This window comes from Anser brachyrhynchus (genome assembly GCF_964034855.1).
Source record: "Anser brachyrhynchus genome assembly, chromosome: 11".
Taxonomy (NCBI): Eukaryota; Metazoa; Chordata; class Aves; order Anseriformes; family Anatidae; genus Anser; species Anser brachyrhynchus.
Genome location: NC_137706.1, coordinates 16,464,732 through 16,491,645, shown reverse-complemented (window position 1 = coordinate 16,491,645; position 26,914 = coordinate 16,464,732). Strand labels below are relative to the sequence as shown.

General features: G+C 40.3%; 1 protein-coding gene across 26 annotated transcripts in view; it reads right to left on the bottom strand.

Annotated features, from left to right (window-relative positions):
* The window catches only part of MCTP2 (multiple C2 and transmembrane domain containing 2), a 154,187-nt gene that overhangs the window by 75,653 nt on the left and 51,620 nt on the right, over positions 1–26,914 (bottom strand). For 25 of the 26 annotated variants that reach the window (XM_080607888.1, XM_080607886.1, XM_080607883.1 and 22 more), the window contains 6 exons: positions 23,057–23,119; positions 21,931–22,039; positions 11,412–11,554; positions 10,567–10,643; positions 9,274–9,388; positions 7,242–7,277 (listed from right to left, as the gene is read on the bottom strand). In XM_080607888.1, the coding sequence (XP_080464014.1) occupies positions 7,242–7,277; positions 9,274–9,388; positions 10,567–10,643; positions 11,412–11,554; positions 21,931–22,039; positions 23,057–23,119 (543 nt within the window). The remainder of the gene's footprint in view (positions 1–7,241; positions 7,278–9,273; positions 9,389–10,566; positions 10,644–11,411; positions 11,555–21,930; positions 22,040–23,056; positions 23,120–26,914) is intronic. The other variant, XM_080607880.1, reaches the window with a different exon arrangement.

Genomic DNA, 26,914 nt, shown 5'->3' with positions numbered 1-26,914 from the left:
AAATCCAGCTGCAATGTAATTTTTTTTTTTTTTTTAAAGTTCATCTTTTAGGCCAAAAAGCTAAAGCATGACTGTTCCCATGGACATACTTCAAAGTCCCGGCAGATATATTCCTCCCTAAACACTGCAACTATTTCAAAATCCTTTTTATAAAAAAGGGAGTAATGTCCACATGGGATCAAAGGGCATTCTGCAGTCTGGCAATCGCCTTAGAAAAATGGCAGTGCTTCCATGAAATATGCCCTAAAATAATTTTGCAGCTTGGTATGTCCTAATTTCGAATTGGATGTTTATCTTGGAAAGGCTTCTATCTAACTTGTCCATAAAACAGCTCCACTTAGCTCTATGAGCCCTGTGAAAATGGAATCCAAAGCTGGCTATTAAAGGGGCCTGGAGATTGCTTCCATATGGCATAACAGCATGGGAGTGGAGGGCTAAGGCCTACAGCAGGCGTTGCTTGGCTTGAGCTCCCGATCTATCCATGGACACTCGTTGCATTACACCGTAACATCTGGATTATTGCTTGTAATGTCCCTGGGAAATATCCACTTCCCATCAAAGCCTTTATCTATCTCAGTTGTACTTTGAACATTTTAGCATTTAACATAGTCATGTTTGATGTGATGTACTTGCTGCTTTAGGACCAAGGATTTTCCCTCCCCCCCGCCCTTCCTCAGAGGAGGAAGAGGTATTTGATGTTAGTTCACAAAAAAACAGACAAAGTTTATAATCTGCGTTACAATTTTTTAAAAACAAAACATCTAGTTCTCCTCAAAGCTTCCAGGCTGAACACAAAAGAGAGTTCTTATCACTCAGTTTTCAAATCAAGTTTGGATTCTTTTCATTTTATACCCAGTCCAGTATTTTAAGGAGTCACTCGGTGGTGGTGGGGTCTTCCTATACAAATTTTGTCCTATACATAACCCTACCCTATTAGCCAAAAACTTGACAGTTCAAAGGCGTGTTGAGAGGTGCCCAAACCATTCCCGGGAAACATCAGCACCTGCAGCTCGGTATTACTAGAGCACATTGCAATGCATCAACTCTGACCTCCCAAAACAGGTGGCCCTGAGCAAACAGCCCTGTGCGCACACACACACACACACCCCTCTTTTGGATGGCTGCACATCTGCAAAAGCACTCTGTGCTCTGGTGCTGAGCCCATCTCAGAAGAGGAGCATGTTGGCCTCCAGCTATGTTAACAGGACCTGGCTACTCTCTGGACAAGATCTGGCATCGCTTCAGAGCATCACACTGGGTAAAGGAGCCAAATGTTTTCAACTGGTTTAGGGCATGGTGCTGATCTATACCACCTCAGCACAGGCTCAACGATGCAGCCTGCTTCCAACCTTCCCCGGCCCAGCTCTCCCACCTCCACAACCCTCTCTGTAAATGGAGCAGCATGAAGCCCCAGGAAAGCTGTTTCACTTGAGTCCCTGCAAGACAGCCCATCACATTAGGAATGCTTTGGATTTCCTGGATGTGCCCAGGTCGTGTGTGCTTGGCAGGTCTGACACATCTCCTGCGCCTCCTATTGTCTACGTGCACACCGAGGACCTGTTCTGTGTGTGCTCTGCCACCACCTCCCCAGCATTCCCACATATTTTGCAGGCTATTCCTCTGACAACCCTGATGGAAATCCCAGCCAAACAGGCACTGTCTCACTTTCCACTCAGTTTCTGGAAGGAAATATGTCTGGGGAAACCCAGGTGTGTGGTAGGCCCATGGACCTGGACCCTCAATGAGTCAACTTTAGTGTTGCCTGGGGAAGGCTGTACTACAGAAAATGCCTCCCTGGTGAAGAAATTAATACCGCGTTATTTATTTCAGAAGTCTCAACTCCTCTCTGATATCCCGCACCTACTTATTTCAAACAGATTTACACAGAGTTAATTGATTAAACTTCACAGCCTCCCTCTGAGTTTGCAAAACTATTAGAGAGCAGAGAACACAGTAGTGCAGTCATTAGTCTGACAAAGTCAGTCCGTGGCAAAACAAGCACTAAAAAATTCCTCCAGCCATCACTACACTAATCTGCCTTTACACCAGAAAAGTCAAAACCCCTCTCTAAGCCAGAGAGAAAAGGAAGATGTTACGGCTTAATCAGCAATAATTTTAATTTATTTTTTTTTAATCTATTCAGCTCTTCCCTTCCCCTGTTACCACCCAAGCTACAGACAGCTCTGTGCTTGGGTACTTCAGCTCCTCCCGTCTCTGAACCCTAGCTCTTTCCAGCTGTGCTCCCAAACTAGATGCCAGGTCCCTCAGGCCTCTCTTGCTGTATTTTCCTGCAAACCCTCTGCAGTCAGCCAGCTCACACTCTGGCTGCATCCCATATAAAGGTGCCTTGCAGAGGTACAGAAAAGTTGGCTGAAGCTCGGATCAGGCTATAGGGCTGGAAATTAGGAAACACATGCTTCATGATGGAAGCTGGCACATGTCCTGAGCGCGAGACATTGGACAAGTTTACTTATCCCCCACCACCATCCATCACTTCTGAAATTAAGCTTCTGGCCCTGACACCAGAAATTGAGGGGTTGTTTCCAGACAGAGCTCTGACTTCAGGGCTCTGCGTGCACTGAAAAATTTTCACACATGCATCTGGTGTGGGTGTTACTTTGCAAATAACCAGCAATACCATAAAGGTCATCCTTATGAGCAGTTCAATGCTGTAAAATGGATAACAACTCGAACAAAAAGCATCCCTCACACAAGCCAGACAGAAAGAAAGTAGTGAGCACAAGAATATCCAGAAAGCTTTATTATGAAAAACAACTAGATGCTTTGAAAGTTTAAGAGCTCACGTTTACTGCAGATTTAGGGATAGCAAAACATCAGGAAAGTAGTGAATAATCATTTCTGAAGCAAAAGAATAGCACTGTCATGAAGCAGGACCCTGTCACAAGAGGAACAGAAGGGTTTTTTTCTCCATAATACTTAGAAAGGACATTTCCCTGGAAAATAGCACACATCTCTGAACAGCAAAAAAAAACAAACAAAAAAAACAGTGCTGACAATATCATTTTCAGAAACTAGTTTCTGGTTTCAGAAATGAGTATAAAAGCTTCTCACACGATTTTTCAGTTTTCCACTACTTTCTGGTTTTGGTTTAAAGAAGAAAGCTTGACAAGAACGAGCAGGTGGGCCATATTCCGCCTTCACAGAAACAAATACAAGAGATGAGCAAGAACGTTTGAGCTTTGGAGGGGAAAGAACCGGCTCATTGACCCAGCTTCACAAAATCCTTTAGGAGCTCAAGTCTCCCTGATAGCACCATTTGGATATAATCTCCCTCTGTAGGCACCCTGTGAATCCCCTCTGGTGCATCAGCACTGCTTTCCAATCTGTCTCTTTTCCTGATGCACATATACATGCCCCAAGTTCAAACTTGTTTTTGAAGCAATAAAGAGATGCAGAAAAATTGTACATTTAAATGACACAGTGAGGTGGCCAAGTGTGAAGTGAGCCCATCTCTCACATCTTTCATTTAAAAGGATGAGACAGGACATCAGAAAGCCTGCTGCAATCCCTGTGAAGAGGTCAAACATAGAAACTGGGCCACGTAATTTGCCATTTGAGAAAACAACAACACGCAAATATGAAGACTCTTTGGACCTCTCCTCATTAGGCAGGGAAACCATTTCGCAGAGGCAGTCTCCCCCTGGGAAAGAGGAGAGGGCAGCGAGAAAGGCAAGTGAACCAACACGAGATTGCCGCCACGATGCGTGACCCCGTGGCAACCGAGTCCCTACGCTCTGCGAAATGCTCCGAGCACGCCGCTGCCCACGGGGTATTGTGGGAGAAAGCCAAATACAATGAGGCAGGCAAAAATGAAACACAACAGCCCACGCAGAAAAAGGAGAGCGAGGGATTTTCCCCTGTGAGGAGACACCGAGGAGCACTTGGGTCCGGTCAGCCTTTCAGCCAATTTATTCAATCAGCTTAGGCTATCAAGGTGGCAATTGTGTCGCTTTTGTTTCAGGACTGAACTGCTGCAGGTCAATCCACCCCAAGCAAGCCTGCTTATTTGCTTCGTAGATGTTCAACACTTAAAGGTTACTCAGCTGTACAAATGCTGGAAATAGCACGAGGGGCACTCAGGGCGAGATTCAAGCCACCCAGGACAAACAAGGCTACTGAGCATCAGGACGTTGGGTTCCAGCAGATATAGTTACCAGCTCCTTCTGCGCCCCAGATAGCTCCAGAAAAAAAATAAAATATTTTAAAAAAATCAGAAAAGAGAGGAGAGCTTGCCAATACACAGATATCAGCTCACATATTGATACTACTTAACAGTATCCCCCTCCCTTTTCTCATGGAGAGCAGCAGTGCAAAGAAGAAAGCTGCACTCTTGGAGACAGCTCCTGCAGAGGACAATGCTGTTCTCAGCTCCTATGAAAAATGAGGGCTCTGGATGTGCTGCCCATGTCTTGGGATACTGCCCAAATGTGAGATGATTCCCTTCTAGCAGCAGTGAAAGATATATACTGTGTAATCAACAGATAGCTAAATCATCCAGTTCAACAGCTCAAACCAAAATGATTTAAAAGACAATATTTGGCGACTGAAATTCTTCCTGCATAATATTTGTAACGACTGAGACAGACATAGCTAGACTGGATATCTTGTACTGCTGCTGTTCTCATTGTCTGAAACAAAGCTTTTCCTTCAAAAAGCAAAGGAGCTTGGAGAAAACACATGAAAAGTACATGGTATCCACCAGAGCCCATCTGAGCCCCTTCGCCAATCTGACATATGGTTGCATCGGGCATTAATACCAGCAGAGGTACTAACCATTTGGGGTGAATTTCAGAATCCAGAAAGAATCCTGTGACTAATGTGACAGGACTCATTTAGTATACTGATATTCCAAATCTGCCAACTGCACTGATATAACATAACACGGTCAAATTAGAGTATAACCAGATTTCTTTTATATAGGTAAGAAAAAAAAAAAAACTGTGAAAAACAAGTTCATTTTGCCCATCCTTAGAATAAGTTATTTCCCCTGTATTTTTTAGAAAAATAAAAGCTAAATATTATGATATAGGTCAGCTACAGTTCAGTGGAAAAAAAAATCAGGAAAACCATTCCTAATACAAGACTTTTATTTACTTCAACCCAAAGAGATGAAATTTAGATCTGTCTCAGTTTAGCTGCTCAAACGGAAAGTATATGGCCTTTTTTTTCCTGCTACAACCAACCACTGTCAGCTCAGGAGCCAGAAAGGATATGAGTTTGTGCATCCATTACAGAGCTCTTCCCATTTCCCCTGCCTCCCTTATTCCTATATCTTTATCTCGTCCAGCAACATTGTTTTCTACCCCATCATACTCTCTGGCCATTCTTCCATAACCTCTTGTGCCTTCCCTAGACACCTATATTCCCCATGCACACAATTTTTCTCTCTAGCCTTTATGTTCTGCCACAAACTGCTAGTACTGCTTCCACAGACCAGTTTCCTAACTAAAGATGGTTATTGATGTACAGTACTAGTGTTTTAGTGCAGTAGCAGAATCAATAAACTAGGAAATACTGCTTTGTCAGATTTTTCCGGCGCATGCCGGGAAATACTTTTACTGCCTTTGGATGGTCACAGAGCTTTTCTTTAGAGATCACACTGGAGCATGAACTGTGTCTTCCCTGGGAAGAACTGAAGCTCTCCTACCCTCTAGTGACTGTAACAGAATAGAGCACAGGGTTGCAGCTCTGTTTGTCTTTTTGTCCCCTCCTCTTTTAAACAATACTTTCATTTCTCCTAATTCTCCTAACCATGCCTTAGCATCTCAATTTTATTTAGAGATGCGAAGGCACAAACCAGAGTCTTGAGAACAGAGATACCTGCCAATATGGCTTATAGCTAAAGGTCTAAAAAATGTATATATAAAAAATTATTTAAAATGCAATGAGATACAGTGTACAGCTGGAAAAAAAAAAGATGAATGACAGCAACCAAGACAGAAGTTTGGCTATTCTGGACAAAAAGGACCAGAGTTTAAAAACCTGGCTCCCTTTTCTGGGACCCAAAGCCAACCAGCGTCAAGAGACAGCTGTGTGTGCTTGCGTGAGAAAGAGGGGGATCAAGCTACACTGATTGAGTGAGGGCATAGTAATTTCCAGAGCTTTAGTTAAAAACTAAAGCACTGAGCTCTTCAATTATTCCATCACTTTCTGTCATACTGCATTCAGGGATGTCTGGCGGCTCTTTGCAAGCGCAGCGGTAAGGGTCTGTGTTATCTCCCTGGAACCAGGGCTCGCCAAGCAGCCAGCCAGCTCCAAGGGCTGTTCTTTGCACTTCTTCTATTTACAAAAATATACTTGCTGGCACAATACCTGAGAGGGTTGGCTCCTCTACTTACCACACCACAGTTATGATGAATAAAACAAGAGGAGGTTAATTATTCAATTTATTTAGGCACAAACCAATAGTTATATAGGGAAAATATCAAGATGCATATGTATTCTCACAAGAGCCAAATTTTGCTTTTCAGAAAGTTAGACTGTAAGGCTCTCAAGCTGTGTACTGGGCCTTGCAGTTTCTATATCATTGTTATTTACTCAATAGCAAATTAAAGCTTTACAGAACAAATAAAAAGCCACACTGTTTCCCGAACAAGTTACAATCTAATGCAAAAATGCGACAATGCAGGAATATAAAAGTAATGGCAATCTGCAGGGCTGCTACAGAAGACCAAGGAAAGCAAGTTCTGTAGATATGTAGCAACACACAAATCCTTGAAATCATGTTACATTGCTTATAATGAAAACTGCCTACTCGTTCTCCATCCCAAGAACAAAAGGAATTTCAAAACCCACAGGAACAACTAGAAAAAATGCTGTCTCACAAATTTCTCCAGTGGCAAGAGACAGCCTAAACAATTCAACTGAGAACCAGAAGACCCATTTTCAACACCAATATCTACCTATCCATAAGCAATTCACAGTTTTTGTTGTTGAATTTATACCAATGTTTTCTTAGTACAGACTGTGTCCTTCTCCAACTCTTTACTGAATGAGGTCTTACTCTCGATCACTGATAGATGCTACCATAGGACATACAATAAGAAAACAGTGGCAATTTCTCACCACATTGAAAAAATCAAAAATCCAAAAGGTAATCACAACCCCTGCACTTGGGTTGAATCTACACTTCCAAGATTTTATATTTTTACAGCTTGTTTCAGAGAAGGGCACAAAGATTTGTGAGTGGACTTTTTTGAACAGAAAAAATTATGAATTACCTTGGATGAAGATCGTTTCTTCCGATTTGACCATCTCTGTTCAGGAGTCCCCACCATTGCAACAAAGAGAACCCACAGAGGGAAAACAGAGGAGGAATAAAATGGGGAAAGTTGTTTAGCAAAATAATTCAAACATCAGCTTATAAAATGAGTTAGAAAAGCTTAGTAGGGGGGTTGGATCTACTACTGCATTCATTTACCTCCCTCCCTCATGGCACATAATCAACAAACCTAAAGCACCTGCATTGCACCAAAAATAAGAGGGAAAAAAAACAAAACACAAGAATAATAATCAGAGGGACCCAGAACCATTAGGAAGAAACATGGATTATACTTCTGGTGCCATCTGGTTCTACAGTAAGCTAGTTTAAAAAAATCATCTTGCTGTTAAGTGCTAATGTGGACAGAGACATTTCACTGTTCTGATTCCACTGGAAATGGCTGAGCAATTTGCATTTAAAATACAAGGGCTTAAAACATCATCTTTGAAAAAAATTACAGTGTGCACCAACTCTTCTATCAACTGCACTCTGAATGTTAAGTAAGCACCCAAGAGTACCAAAAGCTACTACTTTAAACCAATGTATTTTCTGTCTCACTGGTTAAGTCCATTTTAGCCCATGCCTTCCTAAAAATCCCAGAAGAATTCCTGAGGTTCTTTTGGCTAACATAAAGATACCATCTTTGCTTCACCCCTTCCTGCAATCTGATAGCATTTGCCAACAGCATTGTCCTGTAAAAGTTAGTGGTGAATTCATACCCAAGATTGAAGCCATCTCATAACGTAGTTATATAACTATAACAACAGCGTTTTGATGTCACTAAGCTTTTTAATATTCACAGACTAAGGTAGAAGTAACTTTACAATTATCTTTAAATTAATGTAGTGGGTCATTTTACAGTTTTCAAAAAAGACAATTTGAAAAATAAATACTGAACAGCAGACATCCCATGTTAACTTTACCACCTTTAAACATTTACATTTCTAGAAATAAACCTATTCAGACAAATTCCATACCTATAATTCAATAATGTGCTGTAAACAGCAACTTTCACACTAGACTATACAGAAGACTGCAGAAAGATTTTCTCTTTACATATTTACGTCACGTATTTAAAATCGGTCTGGCTTGAAAAACAGATCTAAGAAAATGCCTACTCTTGACTTTTCCCCACCCTTTGCAAAGCTGCTGCATGGACAGTAGCAGGATGGGTTGACCAGGCTTGCTCCACACTGTGTAAAACACTAGAAGGAATCTTAGAAGATTATAACAAAAACAAATCAAAACAAAACAAATAAATAAAAACAACACATGCACAACTTAATTTAAAATCTATCAGCTTTGTGTTGTTCACAGTCTCTGCCCAGTATTTTTTGGGGGGGGTTTTGGGTGTTTCTAGCATCACCAAAAGTTGCACCATATTTCTGCGTCAGGAGTGAAGTTCAACTGAAGTCAGTAGCAGAATTTTCGTTTTTACAAGAAATCTCTTCCTCAGCCAGTGTGCTTCTCTGCAGGACTGTTAGAGTTTAAATCTTAACATTAAATCCCTGTTTTTAGATTTCACAAAAATGTATTTTTCATTGGCATGATAAGAAAAAAAATAAGAATCACATTCAAATTACTGGGTTCTTTCTAGGTGATAAAATCTAAGTTTCTGGGTGAAAATCAGAAAACAGTATGCCCTGAAATGGCAATTAAAGCAAGTAAGTACAGTTCACACATTCACTTTAGCAACTTGCCCGTTGCAGTGGAAGATAACATGTACACGATACATGGAAAGCATTGCCACAGTACACTTTGCAACTACAAGACAAAAGCATTCAGCTACAGATGTCTAAGCACCTTTTACCCAGTTAAATGTGTTGTTTTTTTTTTTTTTAAAAAAAAGCTATGATCTATCTCGATTTCAGTATAGAGTCTCTGAAGATGAAAATAAAGGTGGCATTTCCCAGTAAATCAGATTATGCCAGCTCTTTTTTTTTTCACCTCAACACATTTCAGCTATAAATTTGATTTCCTAAGCCACTTACATTATTTCTCTTGAAGTCTCCTTGCTTTACTGCTAGACTCAAGTTTAATACAATCACTCCCATGTCATCTTCTAAACTGTTGGGATCTTCCAATTTTAAAACCTGTTCAGTAGTTCTGCAAGCAAAAAAAAAAAAAGCATTTGTTGACTTCAGTTAACTCGAGTTCATTACTAAAGGTCACACTGAGCTGTGCAAATTTCAGCCTCTTGCCTGAAATTCCCAACACTGAGTTTAAATATTAAAGGGGGAAGTCTGGAGGGTTTCCCCCTTGGTTCTGATAAAATACACAACCTTTTAAATAACACAGCCTATCATGTTATTATGTTATTATCTGCATTTCTCCAGATGTGGATACATGCTGAATTAAGTTACTGCTGCCTCTACTTCACAGGGAAGAAGAATGACAGAGAAACTCATCCAAGTGAATTTTCTAGCATTAATGGCTGGGATTTGACTCACAAGATCTGTATTCTGCCTTACTGCCACGTGCATTTCATCTCCCTCCGTGACTCAGTTCCCTCGCTGAAAAGAGTAAGGCTGGTATTTACCTGGTGGCACTATCTCACAGACAAATTCATTAATGTTTCTGGAAACTCAGATACAACAGCCATGGGAGCTATAATATATCCGCACAGGGAGAACTCATTTTCAAAAAAAAAAAAGTCACACAGTGAGTGAGTATAAAAGAGAGAAATAAAACTTGAATTCCTGGCTTCCAGCTCCACATTCAGACCAAGCAGCAGTAGACAAAAGGCGTAGGGCTTGCCTCCACACTAAATCAGGGCCAGATGCTGCTGCAGCAGGGATGGATGGAGGGAGGGGGTGTTGGAAATGGGGGAGCTCACAGGCAGCAAGGCAACCGTTCCCTTGTTGAATTATCTGCAGAAAAAACACACCCCACTATACGTGGAGCTAATAGGGGGTCTCAACTTTTCTTCCCCCTTTCTTCTGCCATAAATCCACCTCCACAAATTATTCTAGTGCAGCTTTCCATAAACAATATCATATATACAAACTCTTGTCCTTATTCTGAGATACAAAAAGAAAAGTGTGCCTTCTTCTGAGCTGGGCTCCATCCAGGTTGGGTTGGAATCCGTACATAATGCCGGATAAAAGCACGCCTATGTGGGATTTATCTGAAGCTATTTCTCATTTTTTAAATGTGCTCCCCACCCTTCAATCAGAATATGTTTTCATGAATAGATGAATTCCAAGCTATAGCAAAAGCATTTCATTACTTTCTCATGCTTCTCAATTAAGCTGTAATAACATTTAACTAAATAAACATATTACCTATTGAGTTCAAGTTCAGTGAGTGCTACAAATGCCGAACCCATGAAGTCAGAAGAGGTTAAGTCTCGATCATACACCTGGTGGCAAAATAAAATATTTATAATTTTCACATCATAAGCCAGTTTTATCCTGGATGATAAAAGAACAGATATTTTAAGGCCTTTATGATCAAAGCTTAAATATAATTCAGGGATAATTTTCCATCTCCCTGCTTTAATTTGTATTTTTAACTAAATATTTAAACAGTGTTTTGAAAGCGTCTTCTTAATATTATGTAAACAGAGACGTGTGCTGCTACAGATTGTGCCTGTTCCTTTATGCTCTCTGCAACAGAATGATGAAATGCTGCACAAAATCAGGTACTTCTTGCTACAGATGTTTTAGCAATTAGTGCTCACAACTGGTAGCTTGCAGTTCTGGTAACTGTAACGTTACTCATAATGAGAAAAGGCTTTGCTACTTGTCACGGCTGCATCCCAGGTAATAATTCTGTTCAACCCTGCCAAATTACACTCCTAAAACGTGCTTATGAAACCACTATTGATTTCACTAAGCTCGCACAAGCACTGTAAGTTAGAGCAGAATTTAGCTCTATAGTCTTAAACATATCCAGGCAAGGAATTTTATTTCAACTTGGGTTTTCATAGAATGAAAGCAAAACATGCAAGTAAAATCTGGAAAAGACATATGTGCATTTTAATTTGAAATTGCTCAAACTCTTAAACTGGATCATGTTTTATGTTATTCTACTCGAGTGAATAAAAAATCACAATGGTTTTAAAGTAGAAAACAATTGCTTAAGAGAGTACTTACCTAACTTTCAAAAATTTTAAACCCAAACTTACCTTGATCCAGAGTTTTTGATCGAGGGTCTGTACGGGCAGCACTACAGTCTCATCCCAAACTGGGTTTAGGTTCTTGTAGACTACCTTACTTTTGTATAGAGTTTTCCCATTCAATTTAAATTTCACATATGGGTCACTTGTACCTGTGATAATTTATAATAAATAGATTAACACTGCCCCCATGTAAACCCACAATCTTAAAATATAATTTAATAAAACCATAAACAACAATAAGTTACAATGAGTTTTTAATATACATGCGTATGCATAATTACCTATGTAAAAACTTCTAATACAGGAAACCAATTGAACATAACCAAAAAGCTGTTTGAGAGTGGGCAACAAAATCTTCACAGTTTGCTCAATCTGTGCTGTGTTACTCTTAAAGAATGTTAATTATTCTTTAGTAACTTAGTTAACATTTTAATTTGGGTACAAAGCGAACAAGGATGAAGAAATATTTACAGGGCAACTAGCAAAAGAGTGAAAGAGAGAATGTGATCCTGTGACTACAAACATATGAATAGACCAACACTAAAAAGCATTGTAACTTTGGATAGGAGCTCCAAGGAAATCAGTAACAATAGCTAAAATGTTCATCAGGATTTCATCACTGGTGTCGTTTGCCAATTTGCTTAAATCTGAATTGGAAGTTTCACTGAAAAAATACTGGCATTGTTCACCAGCTTAGGATAAAACCATACACAGAACAGACTCCATAAAGAAAACAAATAACATTCAGGTAACATTTTAAAATCCAAACAGCACATTTTGCCATGGCAATAGCATCCCATATTTTTATGGAACAGATGTCCATAGATAGACCATGGGGCTCATGCCACTCCGCAGCAATAGACAGACTTGCAGCTGTCAAAGGAAAACAGAAGAGGGGATCAACTTTTTTTTTATTATTATTATTAAACCAATGGCATCTGCACTAACACCAATCACTGCATAAGATACCAAAAAAAAAAGGGGGTAATTATGTACACAAAGCTTTTAACTAGATGGTTGATTTAGTAAGGCGTACAGACTTCGCAGAAATCTCAGACTGCCAGTAAGTGAAAGAGTAAAATTGAGGTTTAGCAGCACATACAATTAACTGATCCCAGGTGCTGCTTATCTGTCATGTTCAATATTACCTGTACTGTACCTTATATTCAGAATTCCACTTCCCTGTTAGCAGTTAAATTTCGTTAGAAGAATCACAGCTAACCCGACAGACATATCCAGACCAGGCACTGCACATTTCCAACACGGCCATCACTGCAAGCACCACATTTCAAGGTGCTTATGGCAGGAGAAAACTCCTCCACCAGACTTCACAACTTCAGAAATAAACTGATTGCGTCCCCCTGCAGGTACCCACGGAGCTACTGGTGACAAATGGGCAGCAGTTCAGGATGACCCAGTGCAAGACTAATAGTCAGTCTTGTCAGTAATTTGGTGAAACAGTGAGAACACAAAAATTCCGCATTCAAACATTCAAAGCTCTGATCAGTGCTATGTAAAGAAAAACTTGAGAAAAAAATAGCTGTGTGTTAGCATCTATTTGGAATTGAATAGTACTGTGAAGAATTGTGTGCCTGGGACATACGGAGTTATTTTTAAGAATTTCAGAAAGTTTTATTCTACTTTATTTTCAGAAATGTTTCATTCACAGAAGGAAAATATTGATTGGATTTCAACTACTAACTACTAACTACTTTTTTAAATAGTTATTGCCAAAATCAACCCCTTTATTAATGTGAAAAATGCTGCAAACTTTAAAGAAATTTCTTTCCAGTGTTCTCTTAAAGACGAAAACAATAAATCCAAGGAAGTCAGAGATCAGTTTCTTAATGGTTTTAATGGGTTAGGACTAGACCTTTCACTAGAATACTTATCAAAACTATGTTTACACTTTTGCATGAAACACACCACTTGAAAACAGCACATTTTACACAATGAATGGGAACAGAAAGGTAAGACATAACCCCACAGCAGGGGCAGTAGCCCTCTGAGAATGCAGAAGTTTAGAAATGACAGCATCGAGCTCTTTGATGTTCTCCCAGCTCCAAAGATCCCAGATCCTTTCTCCTTTAAAAAGGAAATAGGTCTGACCGTTCTTTACAGGACAAGCAGGAGCAAGCTGAATGTTCAAAAATAACAAAAGCAATAATAATGTCCAGAATCTATTCTGCGCATGCAACGGTAACCAGGCCAAATACGGAAAGCAGGTGAAGGAACTAAAAAATGAAGAGCGTAATGGAGGCAGGCAGTCTATGGCCGTTAACTCATTTGGTTTTGGAACAGAAAACCCATAAGCAAGGACAAATCCTGAAAAGAGAGAGAGAGAAAGAGGAGATGGAGGAGGCAAATAACCAGCAAGTTAAGTATCTGCAAGTACAAAACTCAGAGCCCATTCTCTGAGGATGGGAAGCAAGAAGACCATATCTAAGTAAGCATCCCAATCGCATTATTGCTCTGAAAGCTATCCAGGTTGTTAATAAAGGGAAAATAAGAAGAGGGGGAAAGGCTCCCTAGCACTGTCTGTGTGAATCAGGCTTTAGCAATTTTCCTTTTTTTATAAATAAATATATATATATAAAAGCAAAAGAATATATATATCTATATAACAGTGGGGAAAAAGCTATAATAAAAAGAGGCCTTTAATTAAATAAGATTGCCACTGTGGGATCAGGCCTTCATGCTTGTCAGCTTACTCTCAAAATAAACATCTCAAAGCCAGGCCTCAGCGGTGTCACTTACTCGGGCAAGGCACGCCGGGTAATCCCTCGCGATCTTGACAGCTACATAATGTTCAAACTCCTTCACGGGTGAACGGCGGCACTCGCGCGAAAGAAAATATTAATGCCGGGAATTAATAGAAAAAGGGATGATGGCTTACAAAAGCCAAACAAGGAAGAAGTGTCAAGTTAGTACCACGTTAATTGTTAGGGAAAATAATTGCGAGCGGGCGCGGGTTGCGGTGGTGCTCAGCTGTCGGGCTGTCAGAGGGGTAACATCTCAACTAGGCAGGCAGGGGAACGGGGCCGGCGGCACGGGAGCGCAGCTCCGACATCCTACAAATGATGGGCTGACACCTCGGCGCTGGCAGACAGATGGACTTTAACCTCTGAGGCTGCAGCCGGGAGCAAACCAGGGCTCAGCGGCATTTGCTCAGGTGGACCTGGGTGGCGAGGAGAGAAAAAGCGAGCTGGGCGATGGGGCTGGCTGGAGAGGGGGCACAGCGCTGAAGCCCCTTTTCAGGCTTTCAAGGTTTCCCCCATATTGCATTGACAAAGCTCCTGTACCTCCCTGGGTAACTGCACCCATTTCTGTTTCTCTAAGATGCCCCAGATTGATTTCAGGTAATCAAAATAGGTTAGAAGGAGACAGGGAATGAGAAATAAGGCAGGCAGACCAGCCCCACCTGGCAGGATGAACAGCACAGACTGCCAATTATTGTTAACTGTATTTGAGTTCAAGGCTTGAAGCTATTAAATGGTTTAAATGCTATTTATTAGGGACAATCTACAGTACAACCAAAAAAGAATAGATTTCCAAACGTGACTAACGATTTTAGATATTAATTGGTCTGAAAAAGGATGTTTCATTTTCTTTTAGACACAACAGGTGCTTGAGAATTTTCTGAAGCCAGACCATTAGAAAAAAACTTTTCAGCAGCAACTTCCTAGCAAAAGCAACCAAGTCAACAACTTGTAAGCACTCGCACCGAGGGGTGCTCCGCAATGCAGGTTCTGAACCTGCCCATCTCTGCCACCTCAGCTGCAGTCACACGTCAGTGGGGTAACACGAGACCAATCCTGCTCGGAAGCAGTTGACAATTTAGACCCAGACAAACATTCTTCTGGTGCATAAAGCAAGGTGAGATGTTTTGAGGTGGATTTAAACATTATGCAATGACAAGAAGGTTGTTAAACAGCTAACTATATGTGTGTGTGTGTTAGATGACCTGCTTTATAATCTAAAATCCAGTAAGAGTAAAAAAAAAAAAAAAAAAAGGATGATTTCTAAAAAATCCTTTCATCAGCTGAATCAGTTGAGGTGCATGTTTCTCCAATGAGAAAACTGTGATACTCCCCTGAATTAATTTCCATAATATCTATTTTGCCTCTTTTTTCTTCCACTAACACTTACAAGCCACGAGTGCAGGCAGACCAAGTCTCAGCTAAAATCTGAGCAAGCTTCAGTGACCAAAAGTTGCTGGGACACAGCATCAGGACAGGGTCTAGTAGCCCAAGAAACTGTTAATGGTGTTTTTAAATGGATACTGCTGCCCTCTAGCAGCAACCAAGAGATGTACCGCATCAGCCGTGTTTAATAACACTACACACTTGCTTCATAATTAGAAAAAAACACCAGACCCGATATGATTTCAAACCACACTCCATTTTATAGGAGTAAACTTACTGGAAATACAGCATATGAAACAAGTCTTGTTACATAAATAAAAAAAATTACCACCTAGTCGCCTTAAAATCCTGAAAGCTCAAAGCAAGAGCAGTATGAAACATAACCTAGACCATCTTAAGTTTCAGTTAAAATCCTGTATTTGAATCTGAAGAAGGAAATGAAGGATTTATTTTATATGCACATAAAGAATGTATTTCTTAAAATCTTCCTAGAAATAGAATTACTGGAGTTATTTACAATAAGGAGTAAAAGACATTTTATAATGGAACACACACTTTTCTTTTTAAGTGGAAAACCACTATCCTTGCAAAGATCAAGGCTTAAAGAGGAAACCAGAAAAAAAGTAATCTGATGGCAGGAAATCCAGGTAATTTTGGAAAGTTTTGTGCACAGCAAGATTATAAGACCAGATGGAAATGAAACATTTCTTGGAAACAAGCATCACCAATAGGCTCCTAGGGAAAATAAACCAAAAAAACTTGACCAAAGACATATGAAGAACACACGCAAACCCTCAGCTGAGTGGAAAAAAATAAGGAAAAGTGCCAGACATTCCATAAATCATGACTGAAATTAAACCAACAAAACAAACGAGATCCTAACAAAATGCCATTTGGGACACAATGACAGCAAGAATAGACAGCTTATGACAAAGGTTAGATCAAACATAGAGCACGGGAGGGTGCAAGGACACAGCAGAAGCCACTTTTACATTACTAGTGAGCACCAAGGGCCTTTAGCATAAGTAGTTGCATCTTCTTGTATTTGTACTCTATGGCTTTATAAAAGCTCCATGTAGGAGCCCCAGAAAGACCCAGCATGAGCTGCCAAGGAAGGCAGCCACCCCTGAGAGTCAGCTTTCACGACAGAGAGCTTGAACCATTTAAGAAATCTGTTATCTAAATTAGATACCTACAAAATGAAAGGCCTAGTCTGTGGGCCCTACCTATTCTTTACCAGTGCGACCATCCTTATATTTCTTAATCTAACATTCATGTCACCAAAGGTGACAGGCACATTTTGGATTTATTGCTTTTGCTCTAACTTAATCCATTTTCCTGAGGGTCCCCCATCTTTGCACTTTCCCACAGCCGGTTGAGGAGGGAGGCTTGCAGGGATCACAGTGCAGGGGCAAAGTTTCAGGCACCCGCTGCATTCGAAGAAACTGAATTAGGAGCACAGCAACAACTGCAGCACGAGCTGTTGTACACAGAGCTATGCAGAATCCAGAAAACATCAAAATAAGCACCCAAAACCACCCAAATTCTTCGCGTCTGTAAATTAGTCATGATTAGCCTTTGAAAAAGAAGTGCGAAAAGTTGCCTAATACATCTGAATAATTAATAAATCTGAAGAGCTAATGATCTAATTGCAGATACCCTGAAAACAGAGAAAGTCTAAATTAATCAGCATGTTTGCAGGGAGCGATTCAGCCTAATTGCTCTGAGCATTTGCTTTCCAAACAATGGATTTATTCTGTGTAAGCTGACAAACTCCCAGCCTAGCACAAACCCATCCTCGCTTCCAGCACTCTGCTACCACTGCAGACTCAGGCAGGAGACAGTCCAGAGATACAGTGGGTGCAGGTCTGCTGCAGGTTGTTAGTGCTTAGAGTAGAAAGTATTTGCTGTTCTGTCCCCTTTCTTTCCATTTAATTTATCCTAGGGAGACTGAGTTTTTGCACAGCTCCCAGTGGTTTTAGAAGCTGCCCATTTGGTAGAGCAGCCCAGCCTTTGCTAGCCTGGGGAGCCCTACAAAACCTGCTGACCATCAGTGGCTGGTGTTAGAAGTGAGAGCAGCTCCTGACATGCTCTGACTGGGGGTGACGGGATGCACCCAGCCAGGAGACAGCCCCTTCTGAGCTCCTGCAACTCACCCCACTCCTTGCACACGTGTTTCCCATGTTCTGCTGCCTGGATCATGAGAGAAATAAAAAGAGAGCAAAACTCAAGTGCAGCGGCAACAAGGGAAACCTGATAGGAAGAAATAGAAAAGGACAGAGACGGGGTACAAAGAACTTGTAAAAAAAAAATCTAGGAAATGCAAGAGTGTATTAAAAAAAAGAAGAAATATCAGGTTGGAGCAATAAGCTGCGGAAAAAAAAATAAAGAACCACAGACACTCACAAGCTGACATCACATCCAAGAAATCCATTTCTCATAACCACAGTGGCTAACAGAGTAAAAGATGCACTCAATACTTCAAAAGAACAGGATTTAGAAACACGAGGGGCTTCTCACCCTTAAAGGCCCTCAGAACAGTTTGCTTTCTTATAGCAGTATAGCTGGGTTTGCCAGCTGAAGGAAGGTAACACCTCCATGCAACTGTGGCGTCACACTCCTGCTCACTATCCCACTGTCACTGTTCTGCAAAGGTGATTCATACAGGCAGCAGCAGGCACAGTCAGAGCATCTCATGGCCATAAGGGACCGGGACATTTCAGGTCTCATTAGACTGACTCATACAAACAGACACCACTCTGCCCAAGGAAAGTGAACCAGCAAGTAGAAGTGTGTGCCATCTTCTCCCAGTTCAAAGCACAGAGCTGGAAGCTGTGAGCTTCATTAAAAAGGCTCAAAGACGCCAGAAAACCACGAAGAGTATAAGAAAACGGCAACACTTAGAACTGGTGACTATGAATGTTTCACATTTCCTTGAAGCCAAATAATATACACAATTTCTCTCTCTCCTGCAGAACTGCCAGTGTTCCACAGATGCACGGTTTACTAAAAAACATTTCTGCTTTCTTACTATCTACAGTATTAAAACTGCATAGGTCATAAGCTCCTCAACGACCATGACATTTCCGTGTTATCTAGTAACAGTAATACTATACAAAGTACACAGAAAGCTAAATGTTGGCAGTGGGTTTGTACACACAGACAGAACCACAACCTTCAGTGTCTTGTTCATCAGTTATAAACACGGGAGGACCCGTGCACTACCTAACACGTTAGGCACCCAGTGTACATGCAGGTGATGTGACTGCCACTTGCCAAGTGTCTGCTTTGGCAGTTTTAAGGTAGGACTGAATTGGACTGTATCCCAAGAAGCATCAGAAAGAAGCAAATAAACCAGACTCCAAGCAAGCTAATGACCCATGGGTAACACCTCCACCAACCTGCATCCCCAAGAGGGGGCACTGCAATATTGACCTGGAGAGGGATTTTTTTTTAGAGCCTCTTCCATTTCACTAGAACAGAGGTGCTGCTCTACGGCACTCCGCTTCCTTGGCTTGGGTACAGAGAGATAGCCAAAAAATCATAGAAAAGACAAAAGGTGAAGAAAAAACGTAGCAAAGATTAGAGGTTAACAGATAATATTATAAAGGCAAATAAAGAGTAATAATAATCTGGTAAAGCAAAGGAGAAATTTAAACCATACCAAAGGGAACATATCCCAGAAAGAGCAGCACATAGTGAGTGGATGTTCAGAATACCTAGAAGATTTGGTAAAAGTAAAGTCACCTGCTAGTCTTACAGTTTGGGTTTATCGGAACTACTCACCTTTACACAGCTTAAATGTAACTAATGCCTGTTTAATAACTGTTAAGTGTATGAGTAAATTTAGGGATAACCATGTGAATTTGCTGAGTAGAACGAAGACTTTCCAGCAACTATACTGGTGGCAGAAATATTTCCCCTCTATTAAACACCATAGATTTATAGGTATATACACGCACACACGTATATAAACACACAGATGCGCAATGCAACTAAGGCTGGAAATTGCCACCAGAGGGCAGCAAGGACCCGCTGTGCGGGGCTTTCTTCCCTTTGCGCTCTCCTGCATTCCTCCACAGCCCTCCTCAACCAGAGAGATTGAAAGAGGTGGCAGTAAATTAAAATTAAGGGGAGAAGTGCACGCTTGAGAAGTGGATAGGGCACCACAGAAGTAGTATTTTATTTGAGCAAATACAGAGCTACCCCATAATGTAAACTGATGGGTCTGGTGACTGTTTTGGGACGTCTTGTTTCAGAGCAATTGCTGTTAATAATTACTAAATATTAAAATTTAGGAAATTTAGAAAAGTTATGTTAAACCTGATTTAAGCCAGCAATGCTGGCATACACTCCACTCAGGCTCTGTGGTTTAAGTGTGACCTTTTTGTTATTTAGGGTATAGAGACCAAAGATTTAAAGTTAGCATCTGTGGCTGACCAGGCAAGCAGTTGCCACCAGGTATGACCACTGTATGTGGATAAAAGCAGCACAGTGCTACTGTACTCCTACATACAAACGTTGAGACTCTGCTGCTACTGCTACCTACCTGAGCATTTTTGCAGTTGCTCGCACAAGGCTGACCAGTGGATGTTTAAACCTCCAATACACACAATAAAACACAGGACCAGCAACTCAGCATTTGCCTCCTGCAGAGTTCCAGAGCACCTCATTACACAAAAATAAAATAAAAATAAAAAATGGGGAAGAGGGTTTGAAGCCTGCTCCCAGCTGTGTCAGACAGCATTGCCTGGTTAGCTCTGGGGGTTTCCTGCTCCCAAAACATGAATGAGCACGACTTGGCCTCCGGCCCTAGCCACAGCCAGACTCGTAGGATACACTGGCTGCAGGCAATATGTTCCGGTATTCAAATTATTTGGAGTAGGCTGGTGCACTCCAGAGCAGTGGCCATATGTGGTGTCACAGCGGGTGAGAGGAGGGAAGTTGCATTTGCCTTACCCACAAGTTTTCTCTGAGGTTCTCATATAGGCTTTGCTCACCTCTCCAACTTCCCCTTCTAAAAGCATGATGCAAAAACCACAGTGGCTGGAGTTCAGGCTTAAGTGTCTCACAAAGATCTCATGTAACCAGCAGGACAAAGACCTATAAGGATGTGCATCAGGGCACCACCACTGCTTTTCTGAAGGCACCACCACTGCAACACAACTGTGCCTGAGGAATAATCATTAAGGCACTATTTTTCCCACTTCACCCCTAAATCCATGAAAGAGTGGGAATTTTATTGAATGATTTACCACCTCACTTACTCAGTCTTCTAAATGAACAGTCATTTTCCACAGAAAGTGACAGACCCATCAAATTGATTTTTTTTTTTTCCCCTTATGCTGTTTCACTTTGTTGCACAATGCTTCATTAAGACAAGCATTTGCTTTCTTATGCAAGAAAGCACAGCCTAGAGCAAACTATGTGTTCTGTCCTCTATAGAAATACTGCTCTGCTGGAATCACTCATTTATAACATCTCTTCCATAGAAGCAGCTAGATATGTCCTGGCTTGTGCAGCTTGCTAGGATATCTGATGAACTGCTATGCTGTCAGGAAGTACATGCTTCTGTTTAAAGAGTGATGATCTTAATCTAAGTATTCATTCACTACTTCCAAAAGCTAGGAAGAAAAAGCAGCATATGCTTGGCCAAGAGTTACTGTTTGGTAAAGACATGAAAAACCAACATGGAAAAAGTTAACTGAGATAATAAAAGATGGAAATCCCCAAAACAAGCACCACATGTGAAGGCTTATAAATCCATACAGGTCCCTCCAGATGCAAACCTTGAATGCAAGGCTAATTCAAGCTGATTTTCTTTAAAGCCATACAAAAAAAATAACTATAGTTTATTCTCTTTCTCTTTTTTTTATACACTATTTGTATTTTTTTCTTTTGAATTCTGTCCTCTTAAGTTCTATTAAGTTGTTGAGATTAATGAAAGGGGCCTTGACTTACACCCTCTACTCCCAGTTTCCCTTTCATTAAAACTTTTACCAATAACCTAAAAGCTCTCCTAGAGCAGCTATTTTATTTATCACATTTCAAATTATTATTATTTTTTTTTTTTTAGCTAAATTAGAATCTCTGAAGATTAATGACTGCAGTTCTTGAACAGATGCAGATGCTAAATACAATAAGGGAGGGGTTTTGCAGCTGTGCAATCAGGAAGGAGCAGCAAACACAGGGCAGCTCCCTCCCCTGTGTATCTAAGGTGGATAAACCCAGGTGTTGAGTGCTCTGACCTGGACACAAGTCAATGACTTATTGCATCAGAGATAAGAAAAGATGCTGATGGCACAAAGTGCTGCCAAACTCCCGTCAGTGAAAGCAGAGTCTTGCAACCCAAAGGGAAGCAGCTGAAAGGTGTGGCTCACCACAGCGATCTCTGATAACCAGGTTCCGGCCTTCCTTCAGGTGGATGGTCAGGAGGTAAGCAAAGGGGCTAGGCAAGTCGTTCAAACAATCACTTCCTTCTTCTACAGCCTAAGGAGAACAAAGAAATCAGTCACCACTACATGTCTCCCCAAGCAGACACGTGAACAGAGCAGGTGTTTTCTCAGTGCTGCAGAGGTGAAGTTCACAGGCCTTTTTTCTTTGGGCAATCTTTTACAGTGCACTTGTCAGAAAAAGGAAAAGAAGATGTCTGAGACTGCTTCCTTACATAAATAACTACTTATCATTGTCAGATATACTCACAAAGCCAAGGGTAACAAAAGGAGGGCTACAACTGAAAATTAGTTATAACAGTAAACATCGTAAATGCACGGACAGGCTTTCTAAATCCTAGCATTTCTTTTTTTCTAGCTGCTTATTCCTTGCACATTCACATTTATCTGCTGAATTCATGAGGAAATACAAATTTCATACAGTTACTGAGTGGAATATTTCTTTATACAGGTTTAGAAGACATGAAAGCTCCAGTGGACAAAGCTGATTATAACATTTTGCCACAGCAAACTCTAGCATTCTTATTCAGAGTTGCTGCCAGGGTTACATCCCACATCATCACCATCCAGCTGGCATATTTGGTGAGGGCAAAGGTAGTGAAGTTTGCCCAGAATGAGCAAATACACTTTACATGAGGACCACATGTCAAGAACTGCCAATGTTTTTTTGCACTGTTGTAAAACTGGATTGCTGTCATCTGTTTGTTAAACCCTACATTCATGTTAAGGTAGTTGTAGTCTATATTGTAATTCAATTTATTCCTGAGATACTGAGTATTTATGCTGATGCTTTCATCAGTTATCACTGCCAACAGAAATTATAGAATACTTTATAAAAAATAAAAATGCCAATGTATTTAAAATATTCCAAACTGCCTTGCCTGACCACAAAAAAGTCCCAAAAATACCATGCTAGAAAAATCTATAGGAAGCTTCACCTGCATTTTTTTTAACCTGTAAGGAGCAAAGCAGCAAAGAACCTAAACCTAAAATTGTGTGCTTCCCCTAAACAGTCTGACCGAGTTTCAAAATACTTTAAAGTAATAGGACGTACCATCTGATCATCAAAAAATTGAGACGATATGGAAGAGTCTAAATCTATTCCTCCACAAGAGTCCTATCAAAAAAAAAAAATAGAGTTAGACAATAACTCTAAGGTAACGTAGTAATAGGTAATAGTAATAATATAGTTATAGGTAACAGTAGCATAGTAATACACTGTGCTTTCAGTGCTGAAGGTCCTTTCCACAAACTCTCCTGATGCCCAACAGTTATTCCATCTGGTGACTTATCAGTTGCAATGTTGACCCTTACTCCTGGGCAGATTACATTTGTTGAATCTCCAAGTTTCCTTGCTAAAATTAAATTAAAATAAAAAAATCCAGAAGTGGCGGCAGCAGCAGCAACAACCTGAGGTTGGAGAGTGGATGGCACTCTCACATCACTACAATTTCTCCTTCGTTGCCCGAAAGTTAAAGTCCAAGAGAAGTTTTTTTTCGCAAAACCTCGTTTTGTGTTTTAATTCAGATCCCTTAAACTTTCACTGGGGAGAGAAGATTTCATGCTAATATTTTAGAATAAGTTATGCTCCAGTAACTCATACAAACATACACACAATGTGTGTAATTCCATGGTGCACATTTGCAAAGTTCAGGGGAAAAAAAAATCAGAACCAAATGGTCAAAGGAAAAAAGGAGGGGAAAAGGGATGCTGGACATGTACTTCCCCACATTCTGTAGTAACTGGAAAGCCCGAACAATTGTCATCAAGTCTCTAGCACATCAGAGGAAGTCAAACATTTCTTCCTAAAGACTAACTCATTCAAAAACTTGAGGCTATAGTGACACAGTGTCTAGACTGGACACACAGAAGGGATTCATTCAATGGCCAGGACACTGCTGACGCTATTTTGACTGCCAGGACGGTCTATGATGATCACTTACACTGAAGAGGACCTACGTGCACGTGCACCTCTTCGGTCTAATGCAGGGCAATCACAGCCCATTCAAATACCAAGATTTATTCTAAGAATAACCACCTCACGCTACAAAAATGCACACAAGGTGGAATTTGATCCCCATGTGAAAATGTTATGTCGTGCAGTGTGGCAACATCCAAATCTCTCGGATGAGAGCTGCATTGTGTTGAGCACCATACAAACAAACAAACAAACAAACGAACCAGCTCCTGCATCACAGATCATAAATCTTAGAGGTATTGATATGCTGAAATAAATATAAATAATCTTCTGTGTAATTATTCTTCTCCTTTCTCCATATACATATATTACATATCAGGAAATACAGTAATACAGCACTGCAAGGAAAATTTTACTTGCATGACAGACAAAATTTAACATTATGGTTCCCACAGTAATCATAACTTGGCCACCTTGCAAAAACACATTAAAAGTAGAAATATTATTATCATAAAGAGCAGCAGAAGAGTTTCCTTGCACAACAGAGCTGAGTTATAGCTGCTAGGGGAACCCTAACTTTGAATTTCCTGACTAGCATGCATAAAATCTCACTTGTGTGTATTAAACCTAGCATTTCTACAGTAGTCTCTGGCTTCACAGGAATGTCCTTCCGGCACCATCATTGGCATTGATAATAGTTTCTCTTGTTTTGCATGGCAAAAACACGGAATCAAATAAATGTATTGAAAAGCACAATTAGAATAATAAAAAGTACTCAACTACCCTAGTATCATTTACAATAAAAAAATCTATCCTCAAAGGTATGCTTTCATATTTGTTGTTTGTTCTTTCTTTACTTATATTATATGGATAGCATTTGAATAAAAATAGCTTGTTTTTTCATTTTATCTCCATATAAAGTGAAGTGCTATTATTCTAGGTAGCTGATTGCAATGAGATCACTGAATATAGATAAAAGTCCAGCCAAAAATACTGTCCTGAAATCTTGATTTTATCTAACTACAGTAATATTTCTGAACTTAATATAAGCAAACAGGACCACATTCATCAACAGGGTCATAGCTGCAAATATATCTGTGTACAAATAAATAAAACGTCAGCATATACATGAATATATACAAATGAATCAAACTTTCCTCCTGGCAGGGTTTACAACCTCTACCTTCTCTTCTTATCTGTTCAAGGCCAAGAATGATTCAAAATACAAGTGCACTGAGTGCATCATCAAGCAGACGGGCCTTTGGGTTGCTACTGACTCACAGCTAGCTGTTAGATGAAGAAATGGTGTTAGTGCACTTCAGTAATGACGCGTGACCACGGACAAAAAGCAACAGCAATAAGTGACATCAACGGTGTCCTTTGCAACCCGAACAAATCAGGCATGGGTTTCGACACAACTTCAGTTACTCCTTCACTCTTCCAATTTGCCTACCTTGACTACAACAGAGAACAAATAAAGTAAATCTCTTAGCAAATAGAAATGCAACATGAGTAGTGAGAACTTTTACTGAAGATGGAATGCTCCCAGAACCAACAGCTCTGTGTTGAACATTCAGAGGAGCGTAAAAACCACAACCCCACACTGAGCTTAGGTATGAGGCTCAGAAAGTGTCTCATGGTATTGGGTGACCAAAGAAAACCAGGAAATGAGTAGGTGGCATGTGACAAGCAATTCAGGGGGAAAAAAGTCCAACCTACATCTTTTCTTTTTTTAGGTTATTTTGTTCCAGGGATCTGCCTTCCTTCTGATTTACCTCACTAATCAGTGAATGATGCTCACAGAAGAATGATGCTAGTAACTGTCGTGCTGTGCTCTCTGCAGCAACCCCACCTAGTATTAGAAGACCAATAACCTGCACAAGATGTCCCCACCAGAGTGGCTCAGAATAAAGATTTCATGGCTGTTCAACGAAGTATAAGAACCAAGCTTTGAAAATAATTGAGTTTAATATTCCTTATCTATTTCTACTTTCATTTGCTTCAATCTGCTGCATGTTCTTTAGAAAAATCTTTCTGTATTTAAAAGTTATTGGAGGCAGATTACAGGAATGAAGGTAAAATATTCACACAGAGATAGTGTTTGGCATGAAAGTAAACATTAAATGATTTAGATGCACAAACACACTTTGGGAATGATATAAATGCTACAGAGAATAAGACAGACAGATTGCTATGCATCTGGAGGGAACTTGAAGTTAATCTATTCCATCACTACACAGTTACCACTGTCTGCTGAAATACTTAGCTTGCCCAGAGTCAAGCAGGATTTGGGATTAATTTTGGTGCTGCTGCAAATACAGTTGCTAAATTTTAGGTTAGAATTTGTTGGTCTACAACAGCAGAAAAGAACTGGTGATAACATTAAAACAACCTGGAAGCAAGCTCTTAAAATGATGACTATCCAACCTACTTTATGCTGATTAACCTGAGTTGATATAAATTTTAAGCTAACGTGTTTAAAATTTAGCAACAGAAGTGATGTTCACTAGCTAACACTGTGATCTGTTGCATCACAGGGAAGATAACACTGCTTTGATAAGAACGCACAGAGATGCAGAACAAGTTTTCTATCATAAAAGACCATTTTCCTTATAGTAGCACTGATCATAATTTTGTTAAAAATGTTAATTCACCTGCGAAAGCCACTTCCAAAGGAGAGCGTTAAACCTAAATGTCTGTTTTTCATTTTTACATCTTGGATGACTAAGAAAATCAGCTGCCATACCTGCAACACTTAATTTATGGGAAAACAACCTCAAAACTTAGCTCAAAATCTAACTTCCCTAGCGAAAACTCAACTCAGAAGGAAATACATTTCCACAAACAAAACAAATTTTGCCTAAAATGTTTCAGACAGCCACAACCTTCACCTGTTTGTATTATAAAGCTATCGTGTGACTCCATAGATTTGCCACTTTGCTCTGGCCAGGCAGGATTTACTGTTTCATGTCAAATTCAAAGCACATTGGACTT